Genomic DNA, 19,606 nt, shown 5'->3' with positions numbered 1-19,606 from the left:
ACAGCAATTTGTAGCCTGTTAGTATAATAAATTTCGGCAACACTGTTGACACAAGTTGTTATCATGTATAAATGGCTGTGTTTTGATAAATGAATGCAGAATGTTCTTTTAAAACTATGCAGTGTTGCTTCAGAGCATATGCTTCTTATTACGGACCTRTTTCCAACTGAATGTGAGTAAAACCCTGCACTTAAGGCATTCTGTATATGGGTGAACAAGTAAGTGAAGAAAATGCTCTTTTAATAATTTGAAAGATTTATCATCTTACTCTAATCTCAGTCTTCTAATGTGTCATAAAATTGACTGAGTTTGTACAGTAACTGTGCATAATACTGTCTCCTAGTTTCATGACTATGTGGATTTATCATATAAAGTTTTGGGTAGCCCTATTAGGACGCTACACTGTACTTTGAATATCCAGCATCATTTTCTGTAGATTACCAGAAATGCCTTTGAGTTAATGTTGCACACACAGTGTAAGTTAAGTACTCTTTCTCAGACTGCATGTTTCTTGCTAAAAAGAGTAATCAAACAACAGAAAATTTTTGGAGATCTTTCATTCTTCGGTCTTTTAACTTTACCATATCCTAAATAATTCAAGATTAAAGTTTTGGATAAATAGTTTGTCCCCACTGTTTACTGGGTGACCAACTCCATTGCCCATTAGTGTGTCTCCAATGATATAGCACATCAGTTGCACAGCAAAAGGAATATATTTTAGCCCATTAGCCCATGCAAAGAGGACAGAAGATTTTCTCCTGATTATATTAAACCAATTCCTCAAAATCTAATTTTTTCTTCTAAGAATTTCTATTTGGTGGAAATTATATTTTCTGAAAAATGTAAGGGAGTTGTTCTGAAAAAAAAAAGGGGGGGAGTTGCTACCACTTACTTTGCTTTTTTCATTGCTTTCTTGCTTTTAATTAGATGAGATACCTCTTTTAAGCCTCAGGCTGTTCAATTTTACAAGCTAAAATATTACCATGCCTGCTATACAAGTCTTTGTCATATTTTTATTGTCACATGTGTTCCTGTGTTATATGTGAAATAATAATTCATCTTCTTAAATAACTTCATGCTCTTACCCACTTTTTTCTCCCCCACAAAGAGAAAATAAACAAAGGTTTTGAAAATATTATGAAATAATAAAATCTGCGTAATGGTAAAATATTAGCAGGGCAATGACCTTTGTCTGGAAACTTCACCGTAATAGCGTTTATTTTTGTATTCTTTTCTGTCTAGCACATAGCAGTTCCACACAAAATCTTCACTGTGTTACAAAATACCTTAAGGTGGAAAGAATGGTTTTGCAAACTGATCTGACTGCAGCACGTACTGAAACTATACAGACAAGTTTTGAAAGATATTTAATTAGAGGCTTTCAGGTATGCAGAGCTGCTTCTTTAATGAGTGCTCTGCTGCCCCATAAATGCAGTGTACTCTGCCCACAGCTCAGTTGTGCTTGGCAGGAGGGGAGGTATATGTTACCGGTGATCTTCGGCTGCCCAGCCACACAGGGACCTGGAACTGCCTGGAAACAGGACTAACCCACAGCAGTGGAAGGTGGCTGCGTTAGCGCTCTGCTTTTCTTTTCAATGCACTATGTTACTTTCATTCTGTGCCTTCCCTTCCATCTCTACCCCAAACAGCAGACATTTTCCTCAGCTTATATTGRAAATACTGAAGCTCCACAATCCAATGCATTTTAAGTACCCTCCTGAAGGACAGTTCTGTTACTAATAGACTATATTATTTAATCCCTCCCTTATCATAGTGTCTGAGGAATGTACTGAACGTGTCTGTGCGGTAGAGCGCTGCTCCGTGATTCTTGCACCTCTGTTGTGCGGACCAGGGCACCCACTGAGATAAATTGCAGCTGCTTCCGTATTGCATGAGGAAACTTGGGGGCAAGCACACGGCAGACTACACCTACTTCACTGCATAAATGCAAGCATTAGATGCATCTGCTGGTTAAGTCTTAGTATACTGAAAATTTGGGATGCTTCGCCTGCTTTTGGGGGACTTGAGCTGCTGAAAAATCATATCAGTTATGCTGAAGTGACTGTGTTCCTGTTTACATCAGTGGAATCACAGTTACATTGTKGACAGAGCTATTTTTGCCTGTGCATCTTTTTTTACTTTCTTTTTAAAGGCAAAATTATCCTTGGGATTTCTGAAATACCCATTTTTACTCATCATCATGTATTTATTTTAAATGCCTGACCTCTATAATCTATTTGCAGGTAAACCAGTTATGATTGTTACTGAATATATGGAAAACGGTTCCTTGGATAGCTTCCTACGGGTAAGCGCAGTGGATAACTGCATGATACAGGACTGGCTCTTGTTCTGAATTTGTTATGAATTTTGCTGCCACTCTTACTCTGATTCATCATGAACTCTCTGTTCTTTGATATCTCATTATTTCCATTTGGTTTTGCGTGTATTGTGATGTGGTCAGAARGCCAGGTAGATATCTGCTATTCCATTTTGACTCTTTGCCATCAGTATTATTCCAAAATGAGCCAAAGAAATTGTTAGCTTTATTAACATATCACATCTTTAAAGAGAAATCATTCTGACACATAAAAAAGAAAATTGTTTTTCTGAGGGCTGAATTACTACTATAATGCTGTTACGCTTATTGGTTGGCAGTCTGTATGTCTTAACAAGCGATTTCCAGAGTGAACGAATTTGTGGAGACGTTAACAGTAAACTAATAATGCTGAGCCAAGAGTTTAAATGTGAAAAGTTTAGGGAATAACCCCGTACCATTGGGTGTTTGAAATGTCTTGCTAGCAAACTTTATTAGCCTGTTCTCTGTTCCCAACCTTAGACATACCAATACTGTTTGTTGATTTATCTTTGTTTTCTGGCAAAGTTGGTAAGGAGCCTAAAAAAATTTGAACATTCCTTGTGTCATCAAGATTTACTTGAGACAAAACAACAAGTGTGGCAGAAATGAAATCCCATCTGAGGAGAAACACTACTTTAGTTTTAATTTGTTAGGGCAAGCTCAGCTATGGTTGGGGGACTGCTTTAGTTCTGCCACGGTTGAATGACATTATCCCCCAAATTCATAACACTGAACTAGACATTTAACCCCAAAAGGGGATATATTGTCAACTCTAGTTTCAGTATGTACTATATATGTTATGATGTCCATTGAAGCATGTGAAATACATATAAATAATGTGTCAGTATATCTGAATGAAATATATCTGTACTGAACGATATACATTTGTTTAGGCTAAAAATCCTTGGAGAAAGCTCTCAGGAAAAGAGAATAATTTCTGACTATATGAAACAGTTGTTCAACATACTCATTTGAGTGTGATTTTTTTTTTTGACTATCGTTGCATGGAAACACAGGACAAGAACCTTGTGACTCATTAATATCACAAGCAACCCAGGCCATGTAACCCTATTTATAAATATCTTTTGAAACTAATTAATTTGCTTTTCCCCATTACCACTGAAAGGCTCAGTACCTCATTCCTTTCATGATTATAAACCTTCTAATTTATAACTAAATCTTTTTCATGGTCAATATAGATCCTCTTGTTTTGACTCTAGTTAAAGAAGGTTTCATAATAGGGAACTGTTATGAATTTTCTATGATAATTAATTTCTTCATGAAAGTGAATTCTGGCAGGTTCTTTAAGCATGCATTGTGCCATATATTTATCTAATGTTTACAGAGCTAATATTGCCCCTAAGTATATTAGTCAAGAATAGAATAAATGTAATCAGTCTTGCAGACTGATTCATGTGAGCTCACACCACATGGCAGAACCAACTCCTATGAATTTAATAAAACTCTGGAAGAAGCAGCAGGAAAAGCTGGAGAGCTGCCTATGATGATACATTTATAGCACTGAGGGATTCATTTGAGAGCTGTTCTAAGACATACTGTTGCCTTGTCATCTGCATATCCATATATCAATATCAAAGCTAGATGTTAATAAAGAACATTAGCAAGAGCTAGGAGATTTAAAACGTTTGTCTGATGGTAGACATTTATAAATATATGCAACTATTAGTTTCTAGGCTAAATCATAGTGTGTTAAAGGTATTTTGTGTTTGTGAAGTGGAGGAAAACTTTGAGAAATGAGTTTAAATTTTGATGGAATTTGAAAATTTGTGAATCAGATCAGCATTTGCTTTTGTTGAAGAAATGCTTATGTGATAGAAAACTTTCATTAGTCTGCTGTCTTAAGGCTGGGTTTTTCACTAGCAGTTCCTATGGCCTTTTAGGAAAGCTGGACATCTGTTTCCCTAATGTCCCRACACTCCAGTCTCAGAAGCACACACAACTTAGATTTATGTGCCACTTTCACACAGGTCCCATCTAGGAAATCGAAATTCAGATGAGAGCAAGAACAGGAAAATGAATTTTTTTCTGAATTAAAAATCTGTCCCTTTACCCTCAGCTGATTCAGAGATTATTCTCCCCAAATCAAAGTATTTCCTCATGTGGCATTTCAGTCATGATCTCTAACTCACAAGCTCTTCATTTGAGGAACTTCCAGAAACTTTATCACAAATTCCGTGGGGGGAGGAACATGAACAATCTCTCAAGTTATATTTCAAATGTTTTCCAGAAACACGATGCACAGTTCACAGTCATCCAGCTAGTAGGCATGCTTCGAGGGATCGCATCTGGCATGAAATACTTATCAGATATGGGTTATGTCCATCGGGATCTAGCTGCTCGTAATATCCTCATCAATAGTAACTTGGTATGCAAAGTCTCAGACTTTGGTCTCTCTCGTGTATTGGAAGATGACCCAGAAGCTGCTTACACAACAAGGGTGAGTTTGTGTGTTTATCTTTGCCTTTTAAAATTGTTGCAGGTCACTGACATCACAAAGTTAGTCTGAAATCTGAAGGAGTCCCTGAGGCTTATACTCTGTGATACAGAGGCCATCCTGTCGTCCAAGGCCAGAGATATTCGTAAACCTTAAACTCAGTAAAGCAATTATTTTTATTCATATCTCAGAGATGATGGAAGGCAAAAAATAGTGTTTCTCTTGTAGATTGTTTTTCTTAACATGTGCAAAATTCATGGCCCAATCTTTTCCTGCCAAGTGTATCAAGGAATGAATATGATGATGAAGGCTTCAGTTGCTTTGATACACTGTGCTGTCAGATTTCATGTGTTCTTTGAGCAGGTTTTTCTATCATACTGATGTTTCAGCTCCCGCTCTATGAAGAAGGGCAGTAGAAAATCTCTTTTCTTACCCTTTGTCTTGTCTAGTTGTACTGCAATTTGTGTAAGACAAAATCTTTTTCTGTCTACTTTTTCATATCTTCTAGTATGATGGGACTTATGTCYTGATTGAAGCGTGCTGATACTACTGTTCTATAAAGGGTATCAGTCATAGCTGTTGTTGTACCTCTAACTGAGCAAAAGCTTGATTAAAGCAAAAAAATGTATCTTCTTTAACAATAGAAATAAGCCTCCTGTGCTTTCCTTTTTTATAAAATGTACACAGAAACAAGGTGGAGATGACATGATATCAGGGAGGAGACATACCTCTGACTATTTCATCCTATCTGAGATAGAGCTTTTATCAGATAGGGAACTACTGAAAGTGTAGACTGCTTCCTGTTTCTTTTCTTGATTTCATCTTGCCTGAAAAGCTACCTTCAAGCTACTGTGTTGCGTTAGTCAGTAGCCTTTTAAAAGCCACAGTCTTTTAAATGCACTGTGATCCACCTCTTGTTCTCACTTGAATAACACTTCTATGCCTTTTATTGTCAAAAGCTTAAAGGCATGCATTTAGCTTTGTGTGTCTAGGCATTACACTGGGATTGTTTGTTTGTTCACATTAATGCAATTGCAAGTGCACTTCATTAGCTTTAGAAAAAGTGGCATTAATATCCAGTATCTTAGTCAAGTGAAATTTGCGATGATGCCTAGTAAATCCAGTCTCCACTGTGCAAACCAGATTACAGAATATATCAGAAAAATCTTAATATGGGTTTTCCAAAGAAATATAGGGAACATACCTTCATAGTTTACCAGGTCTATTCTTTACTTCACCTTGCTGTGCTTTCTTTGACCTCTGATAAGCTTTGGCATGTGTTTAGAAATGTGCAATAAATACCATTTTAGAAAACTGACTGCACAGATCTCTCACGGTTAGTATAAAGAGGCTTTAATAGGAGAAGGCAGTTTTCATGATCAGTGCAAGTACAGCATTCATAGGTAAATAATAATATAAATGAAGAGTTCCTCGAGAGCGAATCCTCCATAGTTCAGCCACAGAGATCTGTTGCCTTTCTCTGAGGCAGAATGTACCTGTCAGATGTACTTGCCTGACCTCTTCTTAAAAACTCCTGTGACAGTAATGGGTGTTAGAGTCTCCCAGGTAAACAGTTTTAGATGTGTGATTTATCTAGTCTCGTATTTAATTTCCCTCCCCCAATATCTATGCCTGCAAGCTAAGGTGATTACTCTTTGCCCTACCAGCACTGCATGTAGGCAGGTGATTAGTCTTTAAAACAGCCACTTAGGTGCATGGAAATTGTTGAGCTCTTCACACACACACAGCCACTCTTTTCTAAGTAAATTTTCCAAACTCTTACTGTTCTGCCTGGCCTCCTTCAGATTTTTTTCAACTTATGTATATCTTCCTTAAATATGACATCCAAAATTAGATACAACTAATACATTTGCAGCACCAAAAATGCCTTATTTAACTCTGTCCCTTGTTTCTTGTACGTGCCATTTCTGTTAATATCTCCCTGAGTGAGAACCACCTCTTTCTTTTGTTTTTGTTTGTTTGTTTTTCCCAGCTTTGCAACATGGTTGCCTCATGTTCTGCTCAGATATACCTTTGCCAGGATTAGAAGTTAAATTCTCTTACTCCAAAATACATCTGGGCATGTAAAGTGATCTATAATTTAGTAAGGGCATTTAGAGGGGTACATTAAGAGCTGAGGATACCTTTGAGTCTCAGACAGCTTAGACAGGAAAGTTGCACAGCAAGAGAAAGTAGCAGCCCATCAAACTGCATAGGGTACAGCTTTCTAAAGGAAGTGGACTTCTCTGAAAATGAAGTGCATGTAAATGATTTATCTCCCAGGTGGGCTAGAGTGAACCAAGATTTATAGGATATCAGTGTTTCTGGCCAGCATTTCATGTAAATTTCCTTTGGCCAAGTACATTGTTAAGTTGTCTTCTTCCCCTCCTTCTGCCACCTATTTTCTAAGCCTACCTGCTTATTTATATTTAGATAATGAAATCAGATGGAAAGAAGCCATTTTGTAAAGTGTATTCATCTGTGTTGAGTAAACTCCATCTGGCATTTATGGTATATATACATACTGCTGCAGGGAGATGCTCAGATAATTAAAATCCCCAAATACAGCATTGGACAAATCTAATTTCTTTCAAAAGATAAATAGAAGACTAGTGCTTTAAAACAAACATCACAAGGTTCACAAAAGAGGCAGGAAAGTCACTGAGGCTGATTCTACGATGCAGAGCAAGGGCACTCTGGTGCTCTCTGGAAGCCTAGTTACTGAATATACCTTCGCCACATCTTGACTCTGTGTTGAGAGAAGGGCAAGGCTACTTACTCTTCATGTTCATGTTCAGGTTTCCTTTGAAGTTAATGTGAAGTAAACACAACCTAGGAGAGGGTCCTAGGGATATGTTTGTTCCCCAGCTTAAACAACTGGGAACCAAGAGTGTGAAGCACTCCATAAAGCACATTTCCCCTCAGCTGAGACAGAGCTCAGTTGTTTTTCTTGAGACCCAGGCTTTTCCCATCATACCTGGTGATGCTTAATCCTGTCTGAATACTACCCTAAACTCTCTTTGAAACCGAACTCCAACCCATTGGCAGAAAGCTGGGCAGTTTACATTGCTGCTGTCTTATAATATCACGAAACACAGGACTGTTTCCTACGCAGCTCATCCTAGCGCATTTCACAAGCACTAATTATATGACAAAACCAAAACAAAATAGTGCCACTTTTTAAAATAATGGCATTGTACCGTACAATTTAATGCCTTTACAACTAAAGGAAAGGATGACAACTACTCAGTAGCATCTTTGGAAAGACAAAAAAGATCCAAGTTATAACCACATTTTCAAATGCTCAAGCAATAAAGAGAGTGTATTATATTAATGAGTAGAGATTACTATCTCCTCTCCATCCCTCACCTTCCCAACTCTCCATCAGTGGTACTAGAGAAATTTATAGAGATAGCTGTGAAAATAGACGTTTTATGTGTTTAGCCTCCTCTTCTAGCCCCTGCTCCCCAACTGTAGAGGTCAAAGCCTGAAAATGTTACATTGCTTTATTTCATATTTGCAAGTCTGGATTGGTATCCCCCCCAAAAAGCCCAGTCAGCCCTCCAGGCTTTTGATAAGCACTACTAACTAGGTGAAATCTTACACTGCTCTGCTCTCAGAAGCTATGTCTGAAGATTTGCATAAAGTATAAATGTGTATGCTTTATCAGTAAATAATCAGTGATGTACATGCTATGGTACAAGAGCACTGAAACACGGTGCAAAGATCATAGGTGTGACTTCTGTGATCACATCACAAATGTGTGAAATACAAGGAATCAGGAGGTGAAACAAAACTTTGCTAACTGACAGGGTCATTTTTAACTCCTGGATTACTGTCACTGATACCACAGAAGGCCTTCAGCAGCCTATGGTCTGCCTACTTATAAAAGCAGAACACAGCATGTGAATCAGGCAGACTAAATGTTTGGATTTTTTTTACTGAGATTTTATGCTGGAGGGGATGTACTGTAATTATCTACGTTCTCTGTACCTGTTCAATTTTAATTGAAAGGCCAAGGGTGTATTAAAATTGTCACTGTCAAATTGATTTTTTTTTTTTAATTCTTATTATTTTTAGATGCCCATATGCTAAGTGGGTGGACTAATCACACAGTATGAACTGGAAATAAATTTAAACCATCACACATGTAGAAGAACTGTAATCATGTCACTCAAAGGCATAATATTTCTAGTAATCACTAGATGAATTTCAATGGTTTAAGCACATACACCAGCACACATCACTGATGTTCATGATGTTTAAATGTAAAACACTGTCCAGTTATTGTATTTGCATGCATAACCCAGTGTGCATTAAATCTGCATCACTTCAAAAAATATTGTGCTGTGAAGATAAATATTCTGACAGTCTGTGTCCTCGGGTAACCATACCAGAGCAGGGAGGATATGGAAGGGCACTGCTTTTGCATGCCAAAGGAAAGTGCTCTACCTGAAGAAGTTCCTTTCTTTTATGGATACACTACTGCAACTATTCATCTGCTCAATGGAGATTTATCACGGTTCACTCATTTCTTATATAGGCAAAAATGCCATAATATAGTATGAATGAATTGAAGGGTGCAGCAAAACAAAACAAAACAAAACAAAACACTTCTTCTACCTGGTAAGCACCTGGGAGAGAAGGAGTGGTCTATTATCATTTACCACTTGAGAGGGAGATAATTTCAAGCTAAAATAGTCATTAATAAGGGATGAATAAGGAGGTTCAGGTAATTTTCAAGTCCTTATGAGGATAAGTCTGGCTGATGTCACTCAGATGAAACCGTCTTGCTGTGTACCAGTAAGACATGTCGTGAACTAAGCCTAAGTCCTCATGTAATGAATGAATGTCAGGATTTTGCCTTCAGGTTTCCCTGCAAAGTTCTTCTATTTTTTCCATTAGAATCCATTTTTCTTGATTCTCTTCTCCCGAGGCCTGTGGCTAGGTGCTTGTGGTAGTCACTCTGTAACAGATTATAAAGCAGAATATGGGAATGGGCTGTTATGGCCTGGAAACAGATGCCCTGTGCTATACTGCCAGACACACTAGAAATAAATTGAGGACTTCATTGGCTTTAGATGAATTATGCTGAACAGTCAGATACTGTAGGAATCACAGCTCCATCTACAACAGATAAAACCTTTAGTTACTGCTGGCTCACTGATTTCAAACCCCAAGAGTGGCTCTCTGACCTAGACTGCCCGGGATTTTGAGCTKCAATAAGGAACTCCTACTACTTCTAATATTAATGCCTTCCTACTGCTCAGATTCAGAGAGCTTATCTGGCTTCATGATGAGAATGTCCTTAAAGGGAGACCATGTCAAAAATACATAAAGCCAGTATTTATCTTCAGAAAATAATCAGTAAATATAACATCTCTAGCTAATGACACACACACAGATTTTTCTGTGTAAAACTGTATCAAATACATTTGGGCAAACCTTTTTCCTAGGCATAGCTATAATGTCTTTTCATTTAGCAAGTTGGTGTTGCATGTTGTATGTTGCCCTGATAGTCCTAATGTTGAAGGGTCGGAGCTCAGTAATTCCAGCCTATAGTATTAGTCAGTGTTTCAAATTTTCCAGTGGAGGATAAGCAACAGAAATGTCAGGATAAAGAAGCCTCAATTGCATGAAAGTCTAGTGGACAAATAATACATAATAATAAAATATAGGTAGGCTTTTCTTAGCATTTTCATCATAGCACTTTATACAGCAGGTATCATTATACTCATTTTAAATACAGAGAAACAGGGGAAAGAGGTAACAACCAAGAGACAAGTAAAGAAACAAGTATGGGATCTTAGTTTTCCTAGCTCTAACTCTATGGTCTAAGGTTTCATTTATGCAAAGGTTAATTTACAGTGTAAGATATTTCTGCTCCTGGCAAATTAGAAAATTGAAGAGGTGATACATGTGTTCAGTGAGATGTGTATTTCTTTAAAATGGTGGAGAGAAACAAGAAAGAATTTTTTAATGCTGAATGATCATGTATGTTTTGGGAGTTTCAAAATAGCCTTTTTTAATTATAGTAAGCCTTATAATTTTCAAAGCTGATAGTGATGAAAACCATACATAGTTTGCTATGATTCTTCAGTTTTTCTATATTTATTGATATTTGGACATCTGCTAAAATGTGCTAGTGTTGCACTACCCTTTGGGGCAGAATTGTTTTTGCATTAAAATGCTTATTTGTCTAAAAAATATTCTCCAGAACTTAGTTGCTTGCTGTTCTCATGCCTAAATTATTCATAAAATGAGACAACAAAGTCCCCTTTAAATACAAAGAGAAGATTATCATTTTTATGACAAATTGGGGAGCAGAAGAGCAAAATTATAGTTTTACAGTCTATTCTAACAGGATTTTTTTAGGTATGTTTTAATACTCTCCTTCTTTTACTCATTTATGGTAATGCTACATGTATCTGTAGACTTGTGCAGAGTTACAGCTGATACTTAACAAAGAGAAGATTCTTTTTATAATAGAATCTAGAGTTGATGCATTTTCATTTTTCACTAAAACAAAGCAGAAGGAATTTCATTTCATTAAATTTATAATCTTCCTTATCCGGTAATAAAGCAGCCCTAAATGTTAAGAGACTAATGTCATTTTGTATAACTGTATTTTTCCAATTGTATACATGGCTTTTTCTGTAAGATGATATAGGTAAGGACCTATACATCAAATACGTTATTTCCTGCCCTTGCATAAAGTACTTATGTTCTCGCCCTAAGCACATTTTTCCATGTGGCATCTGGCAATTATTTCTCTAGGGTTCAGCAAGAAGGGTTCCATATTTGTGTCTTAACATGAAATTTAARAAGTGAGCCTTATCATTCAGGGAAATTTGGATTTTTGGAGAGTAAGATTCTGAATACTCCAAAATGACATTTCTATTTCATAGAACTAGTCATTATACTGACGTAAGAAAAACAATGTAACTACTCAYTGCCTCAAGGGCTTTTTTATGTGATATATGGTAGGTTTATGTTCTGCCATCTCTGTATGCCAAATATAGCTGAAGTAATTACTGGAGAATGAAACACAATGTGGTTACATTGCATGAATCCATTGACAACACTTAGTTCTGTATATCRGTTTCTTTTGAATCAGGCCTCACAGTCAGTTTCTTTTCCAGCAGTACTGATGCCTTCAGACACAAATGGAGACATCAGCAGAAGTGAAGTATGAAACTTGGGCGTTGTCCAGAGTTTGCACTGCTACCTTAGACAAAAGCAGCAAGGATCAACAGTTCCCTCTTTTCCATTGCCACTTGACTAGGAAGTTGAAACTTTCCCTGTCAGACCAAACTGCAGTGTTGATCTGTTCCTGCATCCCTTGCTGCTAGCTGGACACGCTTGCCCATGGGACCATGTAGGATGCTCAGCTAGCTGCAGAGCCCCCACCAACGTGCCCCAACTGGTGGCCCAGCACATCTGCCCATCAGAGACCCCACAAGCTACAGATTCGTTTCCAGATGTAGTGCAAGGGGTTGGGCTTGATCTGTGAAAGTCTTTTGTAGTTAAAGTCTCAGCGTAGTCACAATTTTATCCTGACAGTTGAAATCACCTGGGACGTGTGAGCAAACCGTCCATAGATTTGTGCTGTGGAGGGCTGGACCTCTCTCTAACGTTCTTGCTTCTTGAGTTCACTCTCCCTTGGACTGTCAGAACTCATGTTTATTGATCTTTCAGATGTGTTTTAAGTCTTGTCAATTTTGCAGACTGCTTCTGAGCTTGCAGGTTGAGCAGGATATGTTTAATTTGGAAGCTTTTTTAGTCTGTGGTGGTGGGATTTTGTAAACTTACAATGTACTTTTTGCCTTACTATTTATGTTTTTTATTGTGTGACCAATCAGAGGAGAGCAAAACAAAGTGAAATCTATATGTTATATAGATTTTTAGAGATTATTTTTATAGATTATTTTTATAGATTATTTTTATTGTTATGGATTTTTACATATACATATATATATACGTGTATATAAAAAAGCTGAAAATGTGGGATTGATTTCCTTATCATCCCCACATCTCAAAATGTGAATGGATTCATTGTTAAAACGCTAGGACACAGGAGAGCTTTGCTTAGTTCTTAGCTGTGCCTTGGACTTGCTGAATGACTCTAAACATTTGTAAAATGAATATAGTATAGTTTCTCAATGGAGTATGAGAAAAATAAATTCATTTTTATGTTCTCAGTACTGTTATACAGCAGAACTGGGAATTATGAATAAAACTAAAGTGAATAGAAAATATGATGTACTTTTTGTGACTAAAGGACATCATCTTATAGATTTCCAGGTTTGAAAGAAAGAGACATCAGGGTCTCCAGTCTGGCTTCTCTTAAAACAATGGTCTCAATTACTGCTATTAATTTTTTATGTCCGATTCATTGGTCCAGAAGTAATGTGGAGACCCAATGTTTACCTAATTTTGAGGGTTGTGTGTGAGATGAAGATTTGTCTCTTAGTTAAGGTAGTGAGTCTACTGAATAGGATGAGATCCATAAAAACTACACACCGAGACTGATTTCTTCTTTGACCTCAGTCAATCTTCTAAGACGCGTCTAACTACATTTTGGAGATCTGAATTGCAGCCTGAGTAAAGCATGTCTCTACTGCCTATATTTAAGCTCCTTTGTGCAATAGTGACTGTGAAACTGTGGATGCTTAGGCTCCAGTGTGGGCTGCGTTTAGATTTCCAATGAGCACTGATGTCCACGTTTCTATTGTTAAGCAAGCTAGTTAAGCTAAAGCTAGTGAATGTGTACAAACTCTCAGTGCAGCTACACTCCTTATGGAAGTGTAGGCAAGGCCTTAATATCTTTATGTTTTAGTTCTTGCTGATTATTCAGGTCTTCCCACACAGGTTTTTGTGAGGATAGGTGTATGACCAGATGCTAGTATAATGGGGGTTTCAGAGGTACCTCAAATAGCTACAGTTTTGTGTCAGATCTTCAGAATATCCCTGTACATGTTTTACATTCCTGGAACTGGAGAGAGCTTTAAACTCTCACTGTATTCAAATTTATTCATTTCAGAATTACTTTAAATAAAAAGTTTTGCACTGCTGTGTTTTGAGATTTTGTTTTCTCATGCACAACCCCCTAATCAGAGCCTTCGAAACCTCTGTCAGAGCTGGCGCCATTGGAAAACAATCATCTCTTCCCTCTAATTCTCATACTGCAGAAAATCAGCCTGCGGCTGCTTGTACATTTTACTAATTTGACTTATGGCACTAAATGGTGGCCTTAATCAGAGAAGTTCCCCTAACTACAGTATTAATACTAACRCTGGCTTTAATTCTTTTTAAGTTTAAATCATTTAATGATGGCTTCTCCTGTGACTGTAAAAATGTTTAAGACCACTTCCCCTCATGGCAGTTTTGCACTCTCCCATCTGCACAAATGATACCATCAGACACTCTCATTCTGTGATTGTCTCTGTTGGCTGTGTCTTGAATAAGTGATCTGTACATGTTGTCACTCTCAGTGTCTTGTGCAACTGGAGGTTTGGTCTTAGTGGAACAGAGTAGCATCAAGGCCCCTCATTTTCCTAGAATGGGGTAGAAAACATGGCGTCTCTTCTGTAAGTTGCACACGAACAGGGAATTCACCTGAAATGTCTATTTGTAGCCAAATCTGGCCCTTTTGTGCTGTGCGAAGGGTCTAGGGTGTAAGAAAGGACCTAGCATTAGCTGTTTTCTCCTTAATTCTGTATGATTGTCTTACCAGTTCCCTAACATTTTGTAACTGTAAATCAATGATACTTAACTTACTATTCATTTAGTATTACCTATGCATATTACATTATTCATAAATATATATATATATACACACATATATACATGCATACTATATGCACTCTATACAATATAACTTCAGTAGCTTTTGCACTGCAATATGTTTCGTTCTATGTAGTATACAAAATGCTTTCATGACAGGTGGCAATAGCATTTTCCAGCTTAAGCTGTTTATTAGACGAGTATAATGATAATCTCAAAGCTTCATTTAAAATAATCATGCAAAATTATATTTATTGTATTACAATCAAATGGACTTTTTTTATTTTGTTTTGCTCTTAGGGTGGCAAGATTCCTATCCGATGGACATCACCAGAAGCTATTGCATATCGCAAGTTCACATCAGCCAGTGACGCATGGAGCTATGGGATTGTTCTCTGGGAGGTGATGTCTTACGGAGAGAGACCATATTGGGAGATGTCCAACCAGGATGTGAGTATATAGTCATCTGAGTTATGTTCTCAAATAAAGGATCAAGCTGTGAAAGGAAGTGAAGCATAATGAAACCAGGTGGCTCTGAGTTTCTGACATTGACATTGAGTAAGATGTAGGAATGAAAATTTACAAATCTCCCTGGTCAGGTAAAAGTCCTAATGAACTTAACAAAAAGTTGACATCTTTTTTAGCAGGGTATTTTGGACCTCTCGAGGAATGTATTAGAGAATTTTATCACTCTGGTGGTTTTCTGTTGGATGATTCAAACAATTCCACTGCAATGATGTCAGTCCCTTTTACATTCCTTAGCTCATTGTTAGAAACTCCCTCCTTAAATTTCTGTGATCCCCTTTGGTTCCACTTCTCTAATATTCTGTAGAAGTTTTCCATAAATGTCAAATACACAGAATAAATTGCTCTTGGAGCTTGTGAAAAAGAGAAGCAAAGCATTTCTACTAAGATTTTAATGAAACCAAAATACTTCTGGAAGTAATCAACGAATAACACAGAGAAGTACAGTGGTTTGTTTAGAAGCCTTCTAATAACAGACTTCTATGCTAAACTGGTAGACTATCCAAGTCTGCAATCCAAGTAATTAATGTATCTCTTAAAATATTTTGTTAGAAGCATAGTATTTTCCCAAATAAGATTTTTTTAATATCTGTCTCAGTTTTTTTTTTTTTCTGTTATCTTGTTAATCCTAGATTTATTCCACAGGAGTTAATTATGAACGAAATTTTTGGAAGCACAAACACTAATACACTTAGATTTTCCAAGGGCTTGCTATATATCATTACTAAGTTTTAAAAGTTGGTAACATATTTATAGTCAGACCCTCTTTATACTACATTATATTAAAGAAATAAGAAAAAAGAGAAGAAAGCTTTTACTTTCAAATGAGTACCACTGGAACTCAAGTCTGAGCAGCAAGCTGTATTTTTCTCTTAACTGATCATGAGCATTTCTCTRTTGTTGGCAGAGGTTAATTATTTGTGTTACATAGGTTGATAATCTAGTGCAATGCCTTTCATAATAGCTGTTCAAATTATAATCAAAAACAGGAAAGATGAACCTATTTACATGCTTTTGCTTCATGGCTGTTTAAACCAGGAATATTTTCCTATCCCTGTTCTGACTCAGAACAGTTTTTTTCTGCTTTTGAATTAACTGATACAGAAGATCAGAAAGGTTAACAGAATATTGCTCTATCATTTTCTACTTAGAATAAGTTGTTTTCTTACTCAAGGTGCAGTAGCTACTGTAAGAATGATCAAGAGACTTATACTCCAGTGAAACGGAGGGAATTTTAGTGTATTAAAAAGCTTCATAATATTATAAATTCTAGGCTAAGTTTCAATGTGTTAAATGACAGTTTTGAACTCACTGATTCTGCACCTAGACAAATGATAAAACAATTGGGCCTGCGCTGCCCACCTTACCAGTAGAAGGTATACAGTTATCCTTGCAGTAAGCTTTTGAGGTATTTTCTGGCACTGTGAGATGAATAACAGCCAAATTCCTTTACATGGCCTTCGATCTACAAGTGCAGGATCTTCTGTGAGACGGTAGGTTTATTTTCTGCTGAGTGGAATGTCCACCAGAGACCTTGGAAATCGTGTGCTGCTGACGATGATTAGGCAAGTGGTGTTCAAGACCTTTTGAACTTCGGCATAGTTAAACAAGCAACTTACTAACTGTAGCTTTTATTTATAGATTTAGTTTAATCAAATATGAGTTTTGGAATTGCTTTTTACTTTCACGTTCCTCAAAGTCACATACTGTATCTTAACTTTCCTTTAGCTCTTTCTGTATGCCTAATTTACTGCCTGGTTTACTCTGCACATAAACCAGAAGCATTGCACTGCAAGACAATTAGTGAATAAACACATTTGTTTAAACATAAATTGTTCATGGTAATGTGGTTCACAGAATTGATAAGAACAAGTTGATTTAAGTGCCTTGAAGTTTTCAAAAACTTTTATCCTTGTGCAGGTAATTAAGGCTGTTGATGAAGGGTACCGCTTGCCACCTCCTATGGACTGCCCAGCTGCCTTGTATCAGCTGATGCTGGACTGTTGGCAGAAAGACAGAAACAACAGACCCAAGTTTGAGCAGATTGTCAGCATCCTGGATAAACTGATCCGTAATCCCAGCAGTCTGAAAATAATCACCAATGCGGCAGCAAGGTGACATACTAGATCCCACTTTGTACATAACATAAATAAATGTCTTTGTTTTCTTCGTCTTCCATAATTAGAATTTGTTTACCTTGTTAACCCACTTTTTCGACTTTTAACCATAGCTGTATGCAATCTTGAAGGCTAAAGAAAGCTTCCTGGCTGTCCATATGGGAGAAAGATTTAATGTTATTATCTTTATTATTGCTCTTATTTTTATTGCTGATTTATTATTAGTTATTTAAATTCAGCAAAGCAGTTATGCTAGGGTTGTGAAACCCATTGTAAGATTGAGCAGAGGTTTGCTAGAGAGACATGGATGAGTGATTTCATGTGATCTTCTTTCTCCTTCTCTGGACCTTATGTGGTGTTGTAAGTTCTTAGTGTTTCATAGGTTAAAGCTAGCCATGTTCCTAAGTATCTTTCTGAATTGGGGCCAAACGCGTATATTCTATATCATACACTCTTACACTCTGCTCTGACAAATCACCTTAACTTTAATCATGTGAATAATCTTTTCTTCTTGAATAGTACTCACATACTTAAAAAGGCACCTACATTTTTTGTTAGATCAGTGCCTTAACTAGGAATTCTTTTCCAACCCRTGCAATATTCCTAATTGCATTAAAACATTCATTTATAATCCTGTTTATTCAAAACACTCTGGAACATCACTGTGATGAGACAAGCATTATCTCACTGTGAGGGAGTAACTGAAGAATGTGTTGACACCTAAAGACATAACGAGGACGTGGTGAAATAAGAGCTTTGGTTAAGTAGGGAGTAAGTGAATTGCTTTATATAATGCAGAAAATGTCATACTCCTACTGAAGTGATCTGAAGAGATGTAAAATTATTTTTAGCAYGAATGCTAATGAAAAATCTTCCATCTGCAAAACAGACAGTCAGTGAGTGAGGTACTCTGCTTCTCTGCTGTGTCAGACCCAGGTCTTGGAGGGCTGCTTCCATGGGCCAGAGACCAGAGTCTGACACAAGGCAAGCTTTAAAAATGAACATGGCAAAATATACTTCTCAGACCTTTACTTCTAATAAATCACACTTCTCGTCACAGCAGTCTAATGGGAAAGCACAAAAAGGGAACTGGAGCTAAGGCAGTGCAGCCTGGAGAACTGCATTGATACTGCAGCCTGCTGTGCAGGTAACATGGACCTTGCCACCTTTTCCCTGGCCCCTGGCATTATGGTGCATGCTGAGGTAGAGGCTGACTAGTCTAATTACCTCCAACTGTTGCTCCAGAGACTTCCCTCTTCCAGGGAAAAGGAAGGCTGCCATACTAATGGGCTTTGCTATTAAAATATTTATAATGAGAGAAGAACACTTGCATAGTAATTATATTGTAATAATTTGATTGGTGACTATTTAACACATGGTTAACCAAAGTGCCTACCAGGACAGTTATTTCTGTTATCTGCCAGGTGACTGCCTAGAAAAAAAAACAAAGTTGTTTAACCATTATCTTCTTAGTCAAGCAGGTTTCTTCTAGACATCTTGCATTGCCATTTGGCAAAGGACTCATGCAAATAATTACCTTGCAGGGATATACTGAAGTGGTCTGCTGAACAGGGGAGTTCAGAATCATGAGGATCATGTATTGTGTTTGGTGTTTGACTGTAGAAATCAGTGCCTGCATATTTTGCATTTCAAACAAAAGCAAAATTTCCATGTTTTTTCTCTTTGTAATTAGGGAGTTGAACCCCAGCAGAGCTGAAAACAATGCTGAACCATCAGTTCACGCATGAAAAGCTGATATCCTCTCATGGGGAACACATTCAGTTAGCTTCTGCTCAGCAGCACCAAAATGCAGTCTTGCTCTCTCCTCTCTTTCKTTCGCTCTCCCTGCTCCTATTTCATTACGTAATTTACTGGCAGGGGCAACACAGGCTCTCACTTCCCTATCCTGATGCTCTGCTCTCTGCTCATGGCACGGCGTGGGGAGAGAAGAGGGGCAGGAGGCTGCTAACACTGTAGGGGACTTTTCACTACTTGAGGTGAGCTCTAAGACAGTTGCTGGTTTAGCTTAGATGCGGAGTGCCTTTCTGAGTAGGTGGGATGTTAAAGGAGATTTTCATTCCCTTCCCTCCCTCCCCATTACTTTTCCCCTTTCCCCTGCTTCATCCTTGGCACCCCTTGCATTCCCAAGCAGTTCAGTCTCTCTCCTTCTCTGCAGCTCCTCACCCCTCAGTGACAGACCTGGGGACTCTGGGGTCTGCACAGGGGGCACCCCAGCAGGGCCTGGGGGCCCGGGCACTGGCAGAGGGGTTGAGCCAAAGCCCTTCCCCGCTGGGAAGGCATCTGCTGCAGTTCAGGAAATCTGTGATCAGTGATCTCTCCATCTCGCTCTCTCCCTGTCAGTGTCTG

The 19,606-nt window shown here is 37.7% G+C and overlaps 1 protein-coding gene across 1 annotated transcript in view; it reads left to right on the top strand.

The window, feature by feature from the left end:
- Window positions 1–19,606, top strand: part of EPHA3 (EPH receptor A3) — a 215,147-nt gene that overhangs the window by 181,627 nt on the left and 13,914 nt on the right. Inside the window, exons 11-14 of the mRNA XM_026075985.1 lie at window positions 2,244–2,305; window positions 4,605–4,814; window positions 14,898–15,047; window positions 17,043–17,236. Coding sequence (XP_025931770.1) covers window positions 2,244–2,305; window positions 4,605–4,814; window positions 14,898–15,047; window positions 17,043–17,236 — 616 coding nt within the window. The remainder of the gene's footprint in view (window positions 1–2,243; window positions 2,306–4,604; window positions 4,815–14,897; window positions 15,048–17,042; window positions 17,237–19,606) is intronic.

The sequence above is a fragment of the Apteryx rowi genome, unplaced genomic scaffold, assembly GCF_003343035.1.
Source record: "Apteryx rowi isolate R43461 unplaced genomic scaffold, aptRow1 scaffold_418, whole genome shotgun sequence".
NCBI lineage: Eukaryota > Metazoa > Chordata > Aves > Apterygiformes > Apterygidae > Apteryx > Apteryx rowi.
Note: the sequence above shows the minus strand (reverse complement) of the source record. Positions and strands in the feature narration are given on the sequence as shown.